Below are 20,889 nucleotides of genomic sequence, written 5' to 3'. Positions count from 1 at the left end.
TTTCAATTGCATCGATTATAATAATATTGCAAAAATAACGCAATAATAAAATCATATTTTGTTACGTCAATCTAATAGTCCTAAAAATCAATATACAGTCCTCTCAAAAAATCTGCAGATGGGTAACAAGTCAATTAGAAGTTGATCAAAAGACTTTCAACTTAAGTCTAATTTTATTTCAGTTATAAAAAGACTTAAGATCTTACGATTCATTCGTATCGAATGACAGTGGTGCAACACTATTTTCAGTCTACAAAAATAAAAATAAAAAGTCGACTAAACGCCTTTTAACTAATTAAAAGTTTTCGCATCAGCGCAATCGGTACCAATAAAATGCTATTTCAGTTTTTTATAGGCGTTTTAGGAACACAATTTCGAAATAGTTTTGGAGATTGTCACATAGAAATAGTGGTTCGATTTACTAGGTCACTTTTTGATAGGAAGTGCCAAGAAATTCACCATTTTAGATAATCTTTAGTGAGTTTTTGAGTTTCTAAAGGTTATTCTAGTAGCACTTCTAGTAAATCGTAAGTGAACACAAGTGCTCAGCAAAAATAACAATTGATATTTAGCCCTTGTCAACCTACGACGTCGTATAGCCTAGGCATATTTGAAAACAATCTAGGCACCTATTGATAATAATATGACTTCAAACCTCTTCAAACGTACTACTAGGACAAGGGTCGAGAGCTCGTTAGAATGCTCATACTTAAGGAAGATTATTTGTCATTTGAAAAACTGTATTAAAGCCTGCTGGGACTAGAAAATTGTAGTAAGTATAAGCGGTCTTGGAACATGAAAGCCTCTCGATGGAACATAGTTGTTTAATTTTCAGTCTTCACTCCACCCACAACGCGAGGCTTCATTTGATGATTTCTCACATCCAAAAAAACAAAAAATATTTATATAAAGATGTCATTTATTTACACTGTTGGTGATAAGCGTAAATAACGTGTTAATTTTAAGTATCTATGTAATTTAGAAATAAAATTCTACTTAGCTAGAACTGGCAGCTATTTTTGCGTTTATAATAAGGATGTCAAATGAACCTACTTAGTAGTTCTAATTACGCACTTATGTTAGGGGTGTTTCCTATTTGTATTAGTTATTTTTATCTGCCCTTGACAGCACCCCTCTGTTTTGTACTATCATCATATTCAGCGTTTTTTTACCGTCCCACTGCGGGATACAGTAGGTAATGTATTTAGCACAAATATAATTATTAGAAAAATACATTACTGAATAACTGAGAATATTTTAATTTAGATATCATCACATCATCAACAAAAAATAAAATATTTATGAAGTAGCACTGCAATCAAAACCAGAAAAAGTGCTGACATAAGTCAAAATAAATACAAACGCGAACAAAAAATACTTAGAAACGTGATCTTACCGCACAGTGGATTATAACCGGAACCACTAGACAAAAAATACGTGATACATTGTTGAAAAACATATTTTATTTTAGATTATTACGTATTTTAAATTTTTAGCAATTAACTTGCTTACGCCAGCGGTTTTACCCGCATCCCGTGGGATCTAACCCGCTAATAATTTATTTCTCGATGGTATATTTAACATTGAAATAATGTTTCAAATCAGTCCTGTAGTTTGTAAAATTAATGCGTTCAAACAAACACACTCTTAAACTTAATAATGTTAGCAAACTATACGGTTTCGGGACAATAATTAAGTAATAGGTTCTCCTTATTTCGTTTTAAATCAGTGTTCAAATATAAAGGCGGGTCTACGCTAGACGAACCGAGCACGAGCGGAGCACGAGCCGAACACAATTCGTCTAGTGTGGACCAACTTACAAGCCTCTAACGAGCGCGCTGCGAGCATTTCGTTCGTGCTCGGCTGCGTTCCGCCTATTGTCGGTTTTTGACGAACACAAAGGGATTTGTTTCGCGACCACCGCTATAATAATCGCTGCAACAGCAGCGGCTACTGCAATATCATTAATATCGTCCATTTTCGCCAAGAGCCGCGAACTCACTGCGGAAAACTACGTTCGAGAACAGTGATCGTTGTACGTCCACACTTGACGCCGCGAACGACGAAGCCGCGAACGGCTCCGCTTGTGCTTCGCTCGTGCTCGGTTCGTCTAGCGTAGACCCGCCTTAGTATTTTGTGGTTTGGTCCTTAGACACGCTTTGTATAAAAGGCCATAGTTCTATAATTTATAATGAAAGGTCAGTAAGTAACCAGTTATCCTTGGGCTTGCTAGATACTTTCATTGTTATTGTTTATCAATATTGGAATAAACTCCTTTCTCTAGTAAATTGAGGCAGTTCGACAAAACGTGTTATTCTTGTTAATGTGTCATTGAAGGTAATGTGTATTGTTGTTTTTTTTCTTCATAAATATGCTACAGTTATTAAGGTCTTTAATTTTAAACTGTTGTTGTTGTAATTGTCTAGCAAATGGTTAGGTACTATTTTATTTTTTAGCCTAGATAATTAGGTACTTAAAGAAGTCGTAAAAGTAGGTATATCGTAATAATACGTAAAAGTAGGTATAATATAGTTAAGTAAAATCAATCAAATGACTTTTAGTTTATAGCTTATATTAGTAAGAAAGGAGGCTTCATATAAAATCACACAGTGATCCGACCATTGGAAATAACTGGACAAAAAATTCCCAATTTTGCTCAAGCACGACAATTAAACTCCCGCGCATCAACTACCACTAAACTTGACATAAGATTAACACGTAACATCTAACCGTATTACAACCAAGGACAATACCTCTCACTGTCAGCGGATGGGTAGTCAAACGAACCAATTCCGAAGGCAAGGTCACGACAGGTGCCAATTCGGTGCCAGATTCAGACAAGTGTAGGTGCAACTTGTCGCTAAATATTACCGAAGCCAACTTTCAAGTTATTGGAGCTAGATTTAACGGTTTAAGGTCAAACTGTTGTTTGGGTGTTATTGAAGATCGTGAAGAAAAATTGGTAGGTGTTTGATTAGAGAAAAACGTATGATCCAAGATGGAAAGATAAAATAATCGGAGGAAGGTTTCAGATAGAAGCTAGATGAGCCAAACTAAAGAAAGAGCAATATGAAACTGGCATGAGAAGGTAAATATTACCTAATTAGACCAATTACAATACAGCTGATGATGATGAATAGTTTGATCCCGAAGAAAATATACATATAACAAGTCAGTCAGCAATAGACGTCACCACATAAGCTACCAAAACATAACTCCTGTTACAAAAAAGGGGATGCCATGATATTTAAAGTTCGTGTACGATACGTAAAGTTCTCTTACTCGGACAGTGGAACGATAATAACAGAAAAAAAACCTTAAAAAAACTTGTAGTAAAGCTGGTCCTTTTACCGATGTTCTTTAATATGGTCATGTTTAAAACTTGAGCTTAAGCCGTTAAGATTCCAGAACGTGAAGAGGCGGGGCTATATGGTACAAGGACATAAGTAAGTACAAAATGAACTTGCAAACATATAAGATTGGTCCACGAAGTATGGTAATTAAGTTTTTAAAGAGACAACAACAACATCATCCTCCGAGCCTTTTTCCCAATCATGTTGGGGTCGGCTTCCAGTCTAACCGGATTCAGCTGAGTACCAGTGCTTTACAAGAAGCGACTGCCTATCTGACCTCCTCAACCCAGTTACCCGGGCAACCCGATACCCCTTGGTTAGACTGGTGTCAGACTTACTGGCTTCTGACTACCCGTAACGACTGCCAAGGATGTTCAATGACAGCCGGGACCTACAGTTTAACGTGCCATCCGAAACACAGCCAATGGTGTCTAAGATATACTTAGACACCAACACCACACGAGACAACAACAACCTATGCAGGAAAAGTTTAATAGGGATGCTATGTATCGAAAATATTATCACCTTTGAGTATGCAGATTAGCGCTTTTTGTCTATGAAGGTTTGCCTTATAAAAAAGGTCAAGTGCATGAACACGTGACTTAAAATTACAAATTACCATAGACCAACCAAACTACATAGAATTACGCTCATAATTTCCCAGTAGCTACCAATTACTTCATAATTACCAACTACGTGGTTTACGCTGGAAATGTTTATTTTTTAATCTACATTCTAGTATAGAAATAGAGTCAGCGTTTCAACGCGTGGCAGTTGAGTCATATCAAACAATAGTTTCTGGTTTATTATTGCGAATAGTAGTAATGTATTGCAAATTGTTAGGGTATTGCTTCAACAGACTGTCAGGTAGGTATTCTATAATGCAGGCTATTATAAAGTTCCGAATCACTGGTCGTCACTTGAGGAAGCGAGGTAGTGATCAATTGTTGATTGACTAAATTGGGTTAATTTCTTGTACTGAAGCGAAAGTATGTATCTATCGGGCCACAGGACTATAGAGTCCCGGATTTTTGAAAAGCGAACGTGGGGCCGAAGTCAACACGCTGACGCCCCTTTTGAGAAAACTTTAACGAAATAGTAACAACATTTTGTTTCCTTTACCTAAGTGAATCCAAAGTACCTATTATAGAAAAGAGATAGTTTGTTGGGTCTCTCAAAACTCCATATAGGTAATAATACATATTACAGTACATAGCTTCAGCAAAAATGATCGTGGCTTGAAACTTCATCCGTCTCGTCTTTCCAAGTAACTTTGCTGGAGTCAGATTCCAATTTAACGAGTTATGAATGGGTATCCGACACCGTGATACCATTAGCCATGTCCTCAGATTGCTGACAAGTTATTAGTAAATGATTCATTGGCTCATCTTGTTACATGTCGAAGAGTCACCTTGAGATTATGCTCAACTTGATTTACGAACATTTTCTAACTTAATTTGTCAATGTTCTAGATTGTTGCACTGATTCGACTTATAAGAGTAAATTTGCGAAGTGATTAAGTGTGTTCTTCTAGTTTATTTGATTTTGTTTCATGTTTGATATCAAGGATCGTGGAAAAATTGCTTTTGATTTAAAAATATGTGGAACATCCGCATCCCATGGAACCTGCTCCTTGCTCCCAGATCAAATGTAGCGAAGTAAATGTAAATATAGCCTTTCTAGATAAATGGGCTATTTAATACCGAAATATTTTTTCAAATCGGTCCAGCTGAAGTACTGAAGATAAGCGCATTGAGACTTTGAACTTTGCAGTTTTAGTAAAAAAAATCAACTGCGATACCTATATTCTTAACGACGTGATATTTTTTATTTGTGATAATCTGAGATATAATGACAGTTGTTTGACTACAGCTGGGAAAAACTTAGTGTTAGGCGCACTAGGTATGTCATCACCGGAATAGTTTATGAAACTCGTTTATGACTTTACCTCCTTATCTTAATATTTGACCTCTAGATAAGTTGCGGATAGAAATGTTCAGAACTGCAGAACAAAATTTAGGGGAAATCTCTCACAAAATAGTATCAATAAGACATCAGAAGTTTAAAGGTGAAGAGCAATTTACTTAACACATTACTGACTGACTTCAGGTAGACAGAACTATGGTCGTAGGTACATTTTGATTTTGATTGCAATCCTTTCAAAAGGACATAGTAAATCCAACTAATTAAAAGTGAGACTGGTTCTACAATCGAACTGTACCTTCTATAAATAAAAACCACTTTTATCCAAACATATTAATGACCAAGGCACTTGTGAATGTCAAACAGCTAAAACAAGTTTCGTTACCTTTGAATTATATAATGTACTACTAGATTACATATGATTATACCAACTGTTATTTAGAGGTGACAAGAGAAATAGGTGGCTTTGGAACCTTGACCACAAAATGTCTATTTAACATCCATACTTATACTTCGGCCGTTCAGAGAATGCGTTCCTGACACCTATCAGTTAGTCACGACTAGTGATGGGCACAACATAACACTGAGTTCGTTACCGTTCCTTCAAAATGAACCGCCGCATTATTTTAAGATTATTTTCGTTTTAAATTGGCGGAATCATTTGTTTTATATTTTAGTTATTTAAGTGGAAACCAAAAAAAGGTAATATTCATATAATAAAATTGTTTTATTTATTCTTTGTTACAAGTACATTGAATTGAATGTGCGAACAGAATATTAATCAGACTCCGATTTGCTTGAGGAGGTGGTGTCTTCATCATCATCTTCGCCTACATGTATAATTATATTATTATCAATAACAGAATCAATCCTGATATCTCGGTCTAACAAAAGCCGGGTAATCAAATAAAAACAGATCGAAAACACTTGAAAAACGTGGTCTATGCGCACGAAACGACAACGGACGACTGTTTTAGCGTCACAAAATGGCGGCCCATAACGCCATTTGGGGTTACCATTTTTAATCTAAGTATAAAAATGCGGTTTGGTCATAGTTTTATTTTTATATTTCATAAACGTTATAATTAAGTCTTATAGTCCATTATTTTCCAATTCTTAAAAAGAAAATCAAAACGTATTATTTTATATTATAACTGTATAAGAACAGATTACGATACTTGCCTGTTATTTTTAGCACAGCACTACAAAATATAAACCGCTGACATAACCTTGTAATAGCGCAGTATAGATTTAGAAAAATATTGTTTACCAAGTTATTTGACACTCAGTTTGGCACAAAATTATAACATTCATTGATTATTGATATAATAATGTTGTTTTAATGCTCCTCAATTGTTAAAACGGTAAACAACCAGCAAAAATATTTTTATCGTAACTGCAACGCCATTGCAAAGTTACGTCGTCAGTTCAATCGCGACGTGTCAGGAACGCATTCTCTGAATGGCCGAACTATAATTCTCTGTTACGATATATGTATAATATTATATTATGCTCAATACAAATGAGGTCTTATTTAATAAAGCTTTGAGTCATTTAAAATATTCTAAGTAACAAACTATCAGTTATAAATGTTTATGGAAGAAGGTTGTCTACATTATGAAGGTTTCCTTAGTATATATAAAAAAAAAAAACAAAACATAACGTCACTGTCAAACTACAAATTTGAATTTCAAAAACCGAATTCTTTTAGGCTCCAAAAACAAAAGAGGGTGAGAAACAGTCAAACTTTTTTATATTCAAATGCGTGATTTGTATTCTTGTTAGCCAGCTTGACACAGCATGTCTTCTGCTTGTAAAACGCCTAATAAAATGCCTATTAATATTCAGACTACTGAGAAATCGCAATATTTACGCAATTGCAATCAAATTCGTAGCCTTTGCTGTTGGTAAATGCAACGTGTCATTGTTTTTATTTTTATTAGTCCTTTGGTCCGTTCCAAGTAATCGCTGAAACTGAGGAGCAAAGTCTGTTATTTCTTTATTTTTAACAGAATTCCCAAAATTTTGATTTGCAATCTTATTTTTGTAACAAGAAACATATCGCTTGCCAGGAGAAGTTTCCAAACAAATAAAGCAATGTATTTTATTGATCTGTCCATTTAGAAAGTAATTTTCAAATGGTTGTTGTAAGTGCGTTACAGACCCCAAACATCTAGTAAAGAGGTTCTCTTTATTTTCTAAACGTTTGTTTCTCAGCCATTGATGTTTCTTGTCAATAGTCCATGCATGATTTAAGTATGCTTTATGCATGTTAACAAGTATGTTATGGTCATAAAACTATTCTTATGTTTATCGAAAGGGGACGAACTGTGTCACAGCTTCAAAGTGCAAGTAGTCAAATCTTTTACAAGTTTTTTTCAATCAGATCAAAATGTCAGTATTTGGCTGTAGTTAGATACGTAGCGTTATTATTTGGTGCTTAAAGCACTTAATAATATTTCTCTCTCCTTCCAGCTGTGCTATCTACGTTTTACTGATTTTTCTTCTCCACTTCGCTTTACTTATCTCAGTGTTTGGAGTTGTGATTGGGATTGTTTGTGTTTCTAGTCATTACAAATATTCTGTATACCCTTCTAAACATCCAAAACGAATTTAAATACCAAGACCACTTCATGAACCTTATCCAAAATGATGTTTAGTTTTTGCCATCCCTTTCGATGTACCCATCAAATTCTCAAGAACGTTTGCGGTCATAGTCGATCGAATAATGTCCAATAGTTATCTCAAATGTGAGACTAATGTGTGTTTTTGTTGATATCCCACGAACATTGCGAAACGTGTGACCTTTAAGTTTTAATATTCGTTCATAATTACAAGATGCTTCGTCTACATTCACGATCAAAAGTTCTTCAAATTATACCTAGACTTTGAAATCTAGATTGTTTTTGTTTTATAAAAGGTTTTTTAGAGATGGGTAATCATCAAAGCCTGTAGGTGCAGTAAAAGGCATGATAGACTTATGCTGATTAAATTCCATCTATGTTCCTTCTAGAGCCCTTTCTATACCAAAGTTTCAGTTATTCTTTCGTATTTGAAATTTCGGAATAAACTTGAGAATAGTACACATGTTTAAAACCGTGACTGAACTAGGTATTTATGTAGTACTATGAAACTCAAATGACTCCTCATATCAAAATGTTATCTCGGCTAAGTTTAGTTTAATTAACTTAAAATTAGGACACCAACTTCTACTAATATGAGAAACGAGTTTAAACGTTTTAAAATTAACTTAGGATTCTAATAATTTGAAATCGATAATGATTTAAGTCTTTAACTGCATCATATCATAAAAGACTAGGAGATTGAACTACTTGTAAACTGTAATAAGTAGGTATACGGATAAAGGAAGAAATCTAAATTATAACCGTTAGTCAAAAAATGACGATAACGTTAAATGCACTACTAGAGCCCTTTGCAAAATCATCAGCACCATTAAATATCAAACCAACAAAGAGAAAATCTATAGCTCCAATACTATAGCTCCAAGTTTACAACACAATCCCTTTTCTTAACTGCACTTACTCAATAATAAGTTTGTCAAACGGACAATCAATCATCACTGATTTTATGGAGCAACGGCAGACCAATTGACCTAAAATGGTCCTCCTCTCCTAAATTGGTCCTTCCGTCTGTCTGTAAGTACAAAGCCATTGGTTGTTGATCTTTTAACCCACATTGTTCGTACATTTTTATCGTCGGATGTAAGGATCGGTTGTACGTGACAAGAGTACTAAGGGAGCTGATATGATCTGCTGTGGAAAGCGAGAAGTATGGAATTTGATGCGGGTATTTGTTTTTTATTGATGTAGGTCTGTACCTCTGTTTATATCATTTGGCCAATAAGAACAAAAGAGTTTCGAAAGTAACAAAATCACAACTAAAAATATCATATTTTATGTCAGAACTCTCAAGTATAATACCTACACAATACGAGGATAAATAGGCAAGAAAATAGAAAAGTATAAAAAAAATCGAAGGACCCAGAATAGAACCCTGTGGTACCCCTAACATTTTACTTAATTCTTCAAACCAAATCAACAAATAACTTAGTACTTAATTAACCATTCTATCGAAGTAAATGTTGCCGTATATCCCCACCAAGTGAACTAGGCCCGTGTTAGACTAGCCTAGATAAAAGTATTTCAATAGTGCTAGTAACTAGACTATTGTCCAAGAAATTGCGTTACTTGGCCCACTTTTGAGGGAGATAACACGTGGTTAGGTTACATTAGGCCTTATTTCTTATCATAACATCAGTTGTGGACTGGACATAGATATGGAGTCAGTAGACAAACATGGTTGCTTGGTAGTGCCGAGGCAGTGACCGGAATTATGAACTTAAAATTTTGACCTTCTTCTTTATGTAAAAGGGGGTTTAGCTTGCAAAATATGAAACACTTAAAAGAAGATCAATTTATTCGTGATCGTAAAGTTATAAGAACAAAAATACCTATGAAACAATTTCAATATAATTTTCATAAAATAATGACAAAAGAATTTACGTAAACTGCATGCTAATTTCACGATTAATAACAGCTGAAATAACAAGAAAACGATCATCTTTCACAATTCACAAATCAATGAGTAGACAAAGAAAAATAAGATCCGTAGCTTAGATAAGTGGATGTTTCACAAACCATGGCTTATTTGGGAAATAATTCACGATTATTTTGTTCGTGACGGCGTTTGTCAAGAAATGTCGTGGGTCGGGGACACGATACCTTTCAATTTTACTTGGATTCCTTTCAATTGGGTTATAGATCTTGGTATTGTTGTGATAAGAACAATGGACGGGTTTCCCCTTTAATATCATTTAACAATATTTTTTCTTTCTATTCATCTTATTCGGAACAGCAGTTACAAAATAATAGCGGCAGAAATGAAAGCAAAATAAAAACAATTCCTTCTTTCAACTGAAGTTATTAATTTATGCACATAATATTACCACAAAATCGCAATTGCCATAGGGGTTTTCTTTAGTGTCATCAAAAATTAAATTGAATTAAACGAACTTTCCTGTGGGATTCCCGAAATACAAATGAATCAATGACACATGTGCACCATCAAATATTTCTGCGTCTGATTCACAATTAGCATGAAGCATTATATTTCTAAGTAGATCTTCTAAAGCTTGAGATACACGAAAATTCCTTCACATTTAAACATTTACAAATGTAAGCAATTTAGTATTATTATCTAAGTACTACAACGTCATCTCATGACCTATAGTGCGATGTTTGCAATTATCGTCAAATCTAGTCCATTCAAGTGTTCACATTAGTCAATTTTAAACCTTAACACGTTAAAATTTGGGTCCATTTTCTAAAGTTGTTTACTATGTTAGGCTCGGTCAGTAGATATGCACCGATGCAGTTATGCACCGTAAATTCTCGCAATTAAACCTTATCATCGTTAAAGACAGTATGACAGATATAATTAAGTTTGATAATAATATTAATTCCAAGAGCTGCACGTGGATCTTTCTTAGTACTTAGTTAACTAGAAAGAAAATGTAATATTAAAATAAGAAGGTTTGCTATGGTCACGGTGAGTGTGGTGAATACTCACTGGTAATTTCTACAAAAGGCTCTAAAATGAGGAAAAGGTAAAGGAAGACGTTTATTTGTTTTCAATCTTTCCTTAAGTTCTGCTCGAAACTCTTGAAGCTGAGCAACTTGCATATTTACTATACCTACTTCAGAATTGAAATGAGAGTTCTTAGAATCTAAGGACTCTATTCGGATCTAAGGCTTAGATTATCAAACTCTGGTTCTTTAAAACTCTAGAAGTCGATAAAAGAACGGTTGTCAGTGTCTGTCAGATTTTATACTTCACAAAAAATAGATATCATTTGCATCATTACTTTCAAAGCTACCTAATGATAATATTTTATTACTTAAATAAAATAACATATTAGATTTAACCTTCAAGTTGATGTTCGCAACTTTGATCTCTAATTCAGAATATCGGCTTACGTAAGTATTTATAAGTTGCATTATTTTTTACTAGTATTTAAAGAATACTATACTATATAATATATATAAAGATATATATATATTTAAAGAAAAACTTTGAGGAATTTAACATTGAGGATCCTTGAGTTTGAGATTCTCACAAACTAAACACATTACCTACCTATTAAAGGCTTTGCCTAGTTTGGGGCTAATGATAACAGAAAATGTAAATTTTTGGAAATAAATTTCTTATTCTTATTCTACCTATTCTTATTCTATTAAGTAATATGTACAAGAATTTCAACAATTCATAGATGTAAACAGAGCACACATGAACTATGTAATTTAATACATAGAATATAATCATCGGATACTAAAATATATTATGTAGGTAGATTGTGAATGAACATAAACGTCACGAAAGGTGATGTCAATCAAGTAAAAAAATCTGAGGATAAAAAGTTTTGAAAGCACCAAAAATCACACGGGGACATAAGTAATGACAATTAAAATGATTGACGATAACCGACTCCAAATAACAACTCTATTTGAGAGAGATAATGTTCATTAAAACAAAAGAAAGAGTTGAGACATTGCTGCAAAATTCAAAGTCATTGCAGATCAGATAATAGTAAGTGCAGTTCATATAAAGAAACGAGCAAATAAAAGTATTACGGTTGTCAAACATCTGCGAGAATGTTGTAATATTACACAGCCGACGAAATTAAGTAATATCATTGACATCAAAGCAAATGTAATTGCTAGTGCCGAAGTGCAGGTATTGTGCCTCGAATATTTAAAGATTTATTTCTTTAATAGACATATGAACTGTGATCCTGATTAATACATTGAGATTTTGAAACTCTTTTCTGTAATCATTGTTAGTTGCTGTGTCTGTTTTAAATCTGAGGTATTGTATAAATATAACACACTAGTTTTCATTAGATAGCTGTTTCACCCGTGTCCGGTGGGATCTCATTCACGCACCTAGATAAAAAGTAGCCCTCCAAGATGATTGGGCTATCTCACACTGAAAGATATTAGCGCGTTCAAAAAATCCCCAGTTTTATAGCAATAATATGGCTGAGATATTTTTTAGTTTTTTCTCCATCTGAGTTGACTTTATCTATGTACATCTTTGACTATCAGAATGAGTCATTAGCTTCTTTGAATCTTATTACAAAAAATATTAATTACCCTCAACTTCAAAAGCAAAGTCACGGAAGCGTAAACTTTTTGTATTATTTTAAATGTTAAGTGCTGTTTTTCTATCTTGTTTGGATTTCGGCAACTTGAACTCACTTGGATACTCGATTTTTAAGTGTCTGCAAGGTTATCGACAAAAAGTTTGGATGCCTTCCCAAATGTGCTATGAGTTTCTACGTAAAAAGTTTCACGTGATACTTTTTTTTTTTTTTTTTTTTTTTTATTCTTTTATTTTAAGGAACTTTTACGCATAGCGTATGTCAGTTCCATCGTACCCTAATCATACATTCATCACATATACAGGCAATTATAAATGGGCCATAAATTCGAACAAAACTTTCGCATCACCTCCATTTGGTTGGGATAAGATTTTATGGAAAGTACCTAAGTCAGTCCTGTTCAAATTCAAGGTTGATATAAGATTATTTCTGGCTGTCTCATACTTGACACATTCCACCAACAAATGGTGTAGGTCTTCAACAACCCCACATTGTTCGCAGTTGGGTGAAGTAGTTTTCCTCATCAAAAACGCAAATTTGTTACATGGAATATGTCCAGATCTGATCCTACAAGCAATAACAACTAATTTTCTACTTAAAGCACTGTCCATGAACCAAGGCACCCGAAGAGGCTGACATTGAATTGTTTTGTACCATATTCCAACTTCTAATGACCGTCTATTAAAATGTTCCTTCCAAAGATCGTAACATATATTTTTAAATTTAGGCAAATACTCTGTATAGTCCAAACTAAGACGAGTTTCTTTACCATGCTTGGCTGCATATTTCGCTAACTTGTCAGCCTCTTCGTTGCCCCGCAACCCAATGTGTGATGGAACCCATTGCAATCTCAATTGGACACCTTTTGTCTGTATTGCATCTATCTTTGAAAGAATAGCATAAGCTATCGATGCACCTCTGTAACCAGAGGCGCAGCGAGCTATATGTTGCAAGGAACTCTTGCTGTCTGTACAGATAACAATGTTTTTGTGTGGGCTATCAGTAACAAAGGTCAAAGCTTCCGAAATTGCAACAAGTTCCAACGTCATGATGGATGTTTGTTCACCTATCTTAAAACAATTTTGGCTATTTTCAGCATTAACACTAGGAACATAAAATGCTGATCCATGACCTTCTTCACTCTTTGACCCGTCTGTAAATATACAAAGCCATTCATTGTATTTTATGGACAGTTCTCTAATAACTTCGTATTTTAATACATTAATATCATACGATTTTTTAGACGATTGGATTGATTCTAAATTTACTCTTATTATCTCATTTACATTAATATTAGTAACCCATGTTCTCAAAGTAAACATCAATAAAGGATATGACGAAGCCATCTGAATTTCTTTCGTTTCGTTATGTAAAATTACAAGTAAAGGAATAGTTTTGTTCTTCCAATAGCAATTTTGTCGAAGAGTGTAAAGTTCACTTAATAGCCGATCATTTACATTACCTTCCATAGATTTAGATTTTAGACAGAATTTATATGCCAAATATTTTCTACGTAAATACAGTGGAGTGACACCCAGCTCGCTTTCCATGGCTTGAATTGGAGTGGTTTTAATAAATCCTCCAATTATTCTTAGTCCCTGATTTTGAATTTTATCTAATTTATCTAAATGACATTTGGCACTTGCATCATATAGATAGCAACCGTAATCTATGCGACTTCTAATCAACGCTATGTATAGATGTCGTAAATGTTTAGGATGTAAGCCCCAGGACGCACCTGCCAAAACTTTAAGCATGTTAATATTCTTTTGCACCTTTTCAACCGTCTCAGCAATATGTTTACTCCATCGTAATGACCTATCCATCCACATACCCAAATATTTATAATTGTCTACTATTTCTAAATTTTGATTTTGTAATTTCAATTCAATTTGTAGTTTTTTAAAACCCCTACTAAAAATGCAAACTTTAGACTTAGAAGCTGATAACTCCAATCCCATTTCGTTTAAAATCGTACAAAATTTATTTAACGCTATTTGCAATTCATTTTGAGTTACACTTATATTTTTTAAAGGAGAATATAGCACAAAATCATCTGCATATTGGCACATGTTAACATTTTTGATTTCATGGAATAATTTTATTGTTAGAATATTAAAAAGAAGAGGAGAAATTGGATCCCCTTGCGCTAAACCTCGGCTTGTGTAACGTATAAAATGTTTATTACAATCAGTTTCATCTGTCATTATAAGGTGCCTTTCACTTAAAAAATTCCATAGATATTGACAAAACTTTTTACCGATACCCACCTCGTCCAATATTCTCGTTAAAGACTCGATTAATACATTATTATAAGCATTTGTTACATCCAAAAAGCAGGCCACAGTTGGAATCTTACGAGAAAATCCCAAGTAAACTTGACTTATTAATCTAACTAAACAGTCCAGACATGATTGTCCTCTTCTAAAACCGGAGGTGTATGGCGATAACAATTTATTTTTCTCTATATACCATTCCAGTCGCTTGGTCAACATTAAATGAAAAATTTTACAAACACAAGAAAGCAAAGAAATTGGCCTGAGTTTAATACTATTATTATTAGTTGATGTTTTGGGAATTGGAGTCACCAAGATGTTACGCCATTGCATTGGGATTATTCCAGTATTAAAAATATTATTATATAAGTCTAATAAATATGATCTGCTTACCGGTGATAAGTGATATATAAGCGAGTAGGTTATGCCATCGTTGCCAGGCGCGGTATCCTTTTTTTTAAAGCAGTTACACATTTCTTGTAGGGTAAAATTTGCTTCCAATTCTATATTGTTTGACTCAAAATAATGAATTTTTGGGTAAACATAATCGGGAGCCAGACTACAAAGAAGTTCTATTTTTTGTTCATTCGACACGGATGACCTTGACGTAGTGAATCCCTTCATCCAGCCCATGCGTTTCCACATATCCGAGCTGGACGTATGCTCGTCAATACTGCTGCAGTAACTTTGCCAATTTGCAGTCTTCGCTTGAGCTATGGCAGTTTTCGCAACTTCTGTTATGTTCTGAAGTATATCAAGATTACTTGGGGTGGGATTTCCTCGAAAATTCTTTAAAGCCAACCTACGCTGAGCTACTAAACGTGAAAGTGTTGGATTCCAGTATGGTTTGGGTCGAAAACTACTTTCTGGATTGTAACAATATTTTACCGCGGGTATATGTTCGTCGGCCGCTTTATTAACACACTCAATAAAGTTGTTATATCGGGATTGACTGTCTACATCATGAATTGGTTGCATTAAATATTTTTCCAAAGATTTACTATATTCAGTCCAATTAGCCAACTTAAAATTACGTTTTTTAGTTATGCTTAAAGGGTTCAAATTATTGTATTTGTATGAAATTTTAATAAACAGGTGATCACTTCCCAAGTTTTCGTTCATTACCCTCCAGTTTAATGCAACCGATAAGTCGGATGAGACAAATGTGACATCAGGAGAGGTCTGCTGAAAACTATTGTCAACTAAACTTACCCTTGTTGCACTGCCATCATTAAGAGATATATATCCATAATCTAATGCCGCGTCAAATATCTGTCCTCCTCTACCATCACTTCTTGATGACCAAGTTGAATGGTGACCATTGAAATCCCCCGCTACAATGCATTTACTAGGAAAGGCAGAAAATATTTGTTCCCAATCGGAGGTGCTTGTGCGAACTGAAGAAGGGCAGTATACCAGTACTATATTATTAATTTGATTGCAATTTAGGAGTTTAATCGAGATAATTTCTATTCCTGGGTTATTGATGTTGATCAAACATGGTTGTACTTTAATGGATTTAGAAACTATGATAGCTACCCCACCATATCCATCTATCCTATCCTTTCTAAAAATATTGTAGCCGCTTATATTCATGTGTGATTCTGGTTCTAACCAAGTTTCGGAAATTAACGCTATGTGTATTTTTTCTTGAGCCATTAAGAGCTCCAATTCATTGCGTTTGGGCCGCATACTTCGTGCATTCCACTGTATAATACGTAGTTGAAACATTCTTAAATTGTTGTTAGCCATTTTTAAACATAGAAATTATCTTTGTACATATATCATCCTTTTTCAAAACTTTAATTAGTAACTGACCACATAAATCTATAAAAAGCTTAATTAATTTTTGTAACTTATTTGACCAAGTTTCGTCAGAAAAACATATATCTTTGGCTCTTTGGAAAATATTGTATAAATCTAAACTGCACTTCGAATTTTCGGTTTCACTTGTAGAATCATAGCTTTTGTCTTTTTCTAAGTTTCTTATTTCCGGCTCAACATTATATCTGTCCATGCTCTTCTTAACGGATCCTCTTGACTTCGTTTTCTTATTTTCCAACACGCAATTCTCTTGTGTATCTTTCCGTGTTAAACCTTCGTCTTCAAAAGTGTTATTCACGGTCGAATTATTATTATGTATAAGCGCATCTGTTATAACTATATCCCTGTAAGATAATTTCTGAGTAGTATTCTGCTGACTATCCAGGTCTGACATGGTATTCTTATTAATTTCCATTTCTCCAACATCGGCGTTAGTTCTAAAATCTTGCTTATTTTTTAAATATAATTCTAATCCTTTCCTATAAGTACAGTTTTGCTTAGTCATGATGTTTCTTATTTCTTTTTCTTTTAGGAATACTGGACATTTTTTAAACATGGCCATATGTGGGCCTTTACAATTTACGCAGACATATTTATTCGTTTCACAATTTGCGTGGTTGTTACCACATTTAGGACATATGATTTTTTTAATTGGACATGAACGAGAAAGGTGCCCATATTTCCAACATCCCGAACATTGAGATACAGGGAAGGTATAAGGTTCCACTTTGAACCTGCAGCCGTATCCATACACATACGGCGGTAAAGTGTTACCTTTGAAGCCTATTCTTATTGTTTCAGAATCAGTCCATTCTCCGCTATCAGTAATTCTTCGTAACCTTTTAATTGAAATTATATCGAGCTCACAAGATAAATTTTCCATAATTTCTTTTTCTTCGGTCTCTAAATCTACCTGTCTGACTATTCCATAACACAAATTCACTTCGTCCGTTCTTTGTACTCTGTATCCTAAACTGGTAAACTTTTCACAATTGAGTAGTTTCAAGGCGCTTTCCCTGTTATCAAAATAAATCAAAACTCTATAAGCATTCCTATATGTTATCTTTGTTATGTTTTGAATATCGAATGACCGTAAAAGCTTTGCCATTCCAAATTGTTTCGGTAAAGTTTCTTTTCCTGTCACACAAACGCTTACTTCAGACTCATAATTTTCTAATTCAAATCCATCACCATCCTGCCTCAACTGTTTACTAGTTGAATTCATTCTATTTAATCGCTTATGATTCCTAATTACTGTCACAAAACCATCTTCTTCTACTATTTCCTCATCATCTTGTCGTGTTCTCTTCTCTGCAAGTCGTTGCTCCCTCCTTCCTTGCTCCTCCCTCTCCTCAGTTAATGTCACGTTAAGTTGTTGCTCACTTTCAATTGTTGTCTCTTGTTGCATGATTTCACTGCCACTTAAGGCACATAAGTCCACATTATCATTTAGTTCATCCATTAAGAATTAACATTATAAAATAGTACGTGGGTAGACTTAAAATTACGCGATAGTAATATGCAGCTAAACGTGTACGAACGCCTCGACTGCTCACGCGCAACTGATACTTTTTTATATAGCTCCACATTTAGGTTTGTTATTTTCCATACATTGATTGTTAACTGGGTTAACACTGTTTTACATAACATTTCAATTGACATACAATCATTCGATGCACTAGTTTTTATCATCGCATGTGATTTTTATATGTTCGTGTTAGTTCAAAATTATGTCTGTTCCTATAATTTTATTTATGTCATTTTTCTGTGTCACTGAATTGTTATAAAATTGATTAGTTTTTACAACCGCTCTTTTATTTTTGTCATTCTAAGCCCTATCAATTAAATGTTAATTAATTTAAATGAATACCTATGTAAGTCCCGTAACCCTCTAATTTGTATTATCTACAGTAGCATTAATGTTTGATTTAATTTGAATAATTGCATTCCGTTTGTTTTGCTAATTACATGTAAATGTCAATGTACGTAAAATTAAGTAACAGTCTTTTTTGTTGTCAGTAGATACCTGCTTATTTAGAATCGCTTTAAGGGCATCAATTTCTGGTTTAAGGAACCAGCCCGGCAGGAGTTACTTCAAGTTTATATTTATTCTTATTAGGCACGTATTATTCTCTTCAATATGGTAATTTTATGTCGTTTACCACAAAATTATTTTTACGAAATCCAATAAAGATTTCACAAGAACTTGATAATATTTCTTTTATTTATTTTTCCGAATCATTGGCACTGACCACACCAAGGTTGTATGACCTTCATTATAGTTACCTGTTCACAAATATATACGTTCAAGTTTCGAATGGAAAAAATATTTTAAAGTTTCTTGCCTGTTCTTATAGAATTCTTGTATTTTTTCAACGCTGCAATCAATTTTTTGTACAAAAAGCCACTCAGAAGATCACTTAGAATCCTTCAATGATTTGGTAGTTCCCAGAAAATTACTCATTCATCATTGTGAGGACTCATTGGATAATTTAGTGCCTTTAGAGAGCATTGTTGAAGTTTGTCAATGGGCAATCAAGTTCAAATAGGTACGGCGTAATATGGAACAGGAAGTTTTGGCAAGATGAATCGAGAAAATAACTAGATCCTGTGTATGACGCATTACTCACTCATGGTAAATGGGCTTAGAGAATTGGCAAAGGTTACAATTTTAGTAAACAAGTTGATTTAAGAACAATATTTAGGTACGTTAGTACTGACTTCAAGTAGGTACCTATAAATTATAAAAATGAAGTAAAAAATGAAAAGAAACAAGTTGTAGAAGATCAGAAGTAATGAATGAATAACCTTCATAACCATGGGAGTCAACAAGATAAAAAAGCGACTTCACAGCCGATCGATAATGATCTATGAAGCTCTTAATTTAATATCATATTAGTGGTACAATGATAGTTTTGCAAGGGTGACTTGCACAGCGGACAAGGCTCGAAGTCAATGGATGACGACCAATGCTGTACTTGCTTTTTAAAATAAAAATTGTGTAATCAACGTCTGCCGTTGTCGCCTCGATTGCAAATTTTATTGATTATTAATTTCATGGTTGTTTTTGGCAATTTTAAGGCTTTTGTAAGTAATGTTGTTTGGATGGAATTTAGTTCAAGTTTATTTATTTGAAATGCCGTTGGTAATTGTATTTTTTGATCATGTAATCAGGTTCTCGAAATATTGTTAATACCTACCTAATTAAAGACTAAATTATCGTCACTTACCATTACTGGGTTTTCTTATCCTTTATTTCTTGTACTAGCTACTTCTTAATTGTTAATGTGTTTTAAATTCCCTCTTGTAAACTGTTTGACCTGAGTTTTTACGAGCATTTGGCGGATTTCCCCATCTCTGTGAGTTTTCGTCATAAAAAGTCTCATTCACACCTTTGAGTAATAAATAATATATGAGGGTATTTAATTGACTAAAAATAACTCTTAATTTAACTGACCTTGCAAAGTCCAATTACGAAGTCTAACTAGATTTTTTAAACGATTGCTCAAAATGACTTATGATTAAACTCATTGGATTTTAATAAGAAAAATATTTGAAAAATATTCCCAAAGGAAAAAACCTTAAACTCCGTAAGGCACATATACTATAACCGGACACGAATAACTAACGTCAACTTAACTCCAACTTGAAGCTGAACACAAACACAATAATAAAAAATAAAAAAATAATAAAAAATAAACTTACCAGCTCTTAAATCCCATGAAATTTAGAAAATACAATTTCCTAGTACCATGTGCAGTAATGATAACATCCTTTCATAGGTACAACATTGGTTCATTCACAAAACAATAGGACACAGCAAGAATACCGCGAATTCACTATAATACTAACTTGAAAATCAAAAAAGAAAAGAACTAACTGACTTGATATTTTAAAATTGTTTTGGTTCAGTCACTTTTGGATTTTCATACTTATTGTCATTGAAAAGTCTGGTTTATTTTGTTCGTTTTAACATGCCGGGTTCGCGGCGGTATTTTTAGAGTGCACTCGGCAATGCGTGTGATTCTATGGCGAGTCAGTGACTACTGGCGGGTGAAGCTTGCAACTACCTCGACTTGATGAACTGGTTGCGTTCTCGCGGGGAGTGTAAACAAATGCAAGAGGTTAAAAGTATCCTGTAAAATCCTTAAATGGAGATGCTACTATTTTTTTCAATGAAAATGAGCTTTAATTTAACTAATTAGACTAGAAATACCAACTTATTTTAATTTTTATAAAGTTTCTTCAAAGCCCTCTAGTGTAATAAGTGTGAACTAAATGAACAGCGCCATCTGCTGATGTAGTGACGTACTACTCAGTGTCATGTAATTTT

At 33.9% G+C, this 20,889-nt stretch overlaps 2 protein-coding genes across 3 annotated transcripts in view; both read right to left on the bottom strand.

Moving 5' to 3' along the window:
• Positions 1-20,613, bottom strand: part of LOC124635688 (torso-like protein) — a 56,434-nt gene extending 35,821 nt beyond the window's left edge. For both annotated transcript variants that reach the window (XM_047171639.1, XM_047171640.1), the window contains exon 1: positions 20,262-20,613. The gene's annotated coding sequence lies outside the window, so the exon portion shown is untranslated. The remainder of the gene's footprint in view (positions 1-20,261) is intronic.
• LOC124636056 lies at positions 16,405-18,018 on the bottom strand. Its single transcript, XM_047172010.1, has 2 exons — positions 16,683-18,018; positions 16,405-16,439 (listed from the first exon to the last, which is right to left on the bottom strand). The coding sequence occupies exons 1-2, from the start codon at positions 18,016-18,018 to the stop codon at positions 16,405-16,407; spliced, it is 1,371 nt and encodes a 456-aa protein (XP_047027966.1).
• Positions 20,614-20,889: the final 276 nt, after the last annotated feature.

Source organism: Helicoverpa zea, chromosome 13, assembly GCF_022581195.2.
Source record: "Helicoverpa zea isolate HzStark_Cry1AcR chromosome 13, ilHelZeax1.1, whole genome shotgun sequence".
In the NCBI taxonomy this organism is placed as follows: domain Eukaryota; kingdom Metazoa; phylum Arthropoda; class Insecta; order Lepidoptera; family Noctuidae; genus Helicoverpa; species Helicoverpa zea.
The sequence above is the reverse complement of the archived record's forward strand: the minus strand, read 5'-3'. Positions and strand labels throughout refer to the sequence as shown.

Coding starts and splice junctions, on each gene's coding strand:
- LOC124636056 (XM_047172010.1), bottom strand. CDS start 18,018: ATGGATGAACTAAATGATAATGTGGACTTATGTGCCTTAAGTGGCAGT. Junction 16,440..16,682: donor CAAAAGCTATGATTCTACAA/GTGAAACCGAAA, acceptor CGTATTATACAG/TGGAATGCACGAAGTATGCG.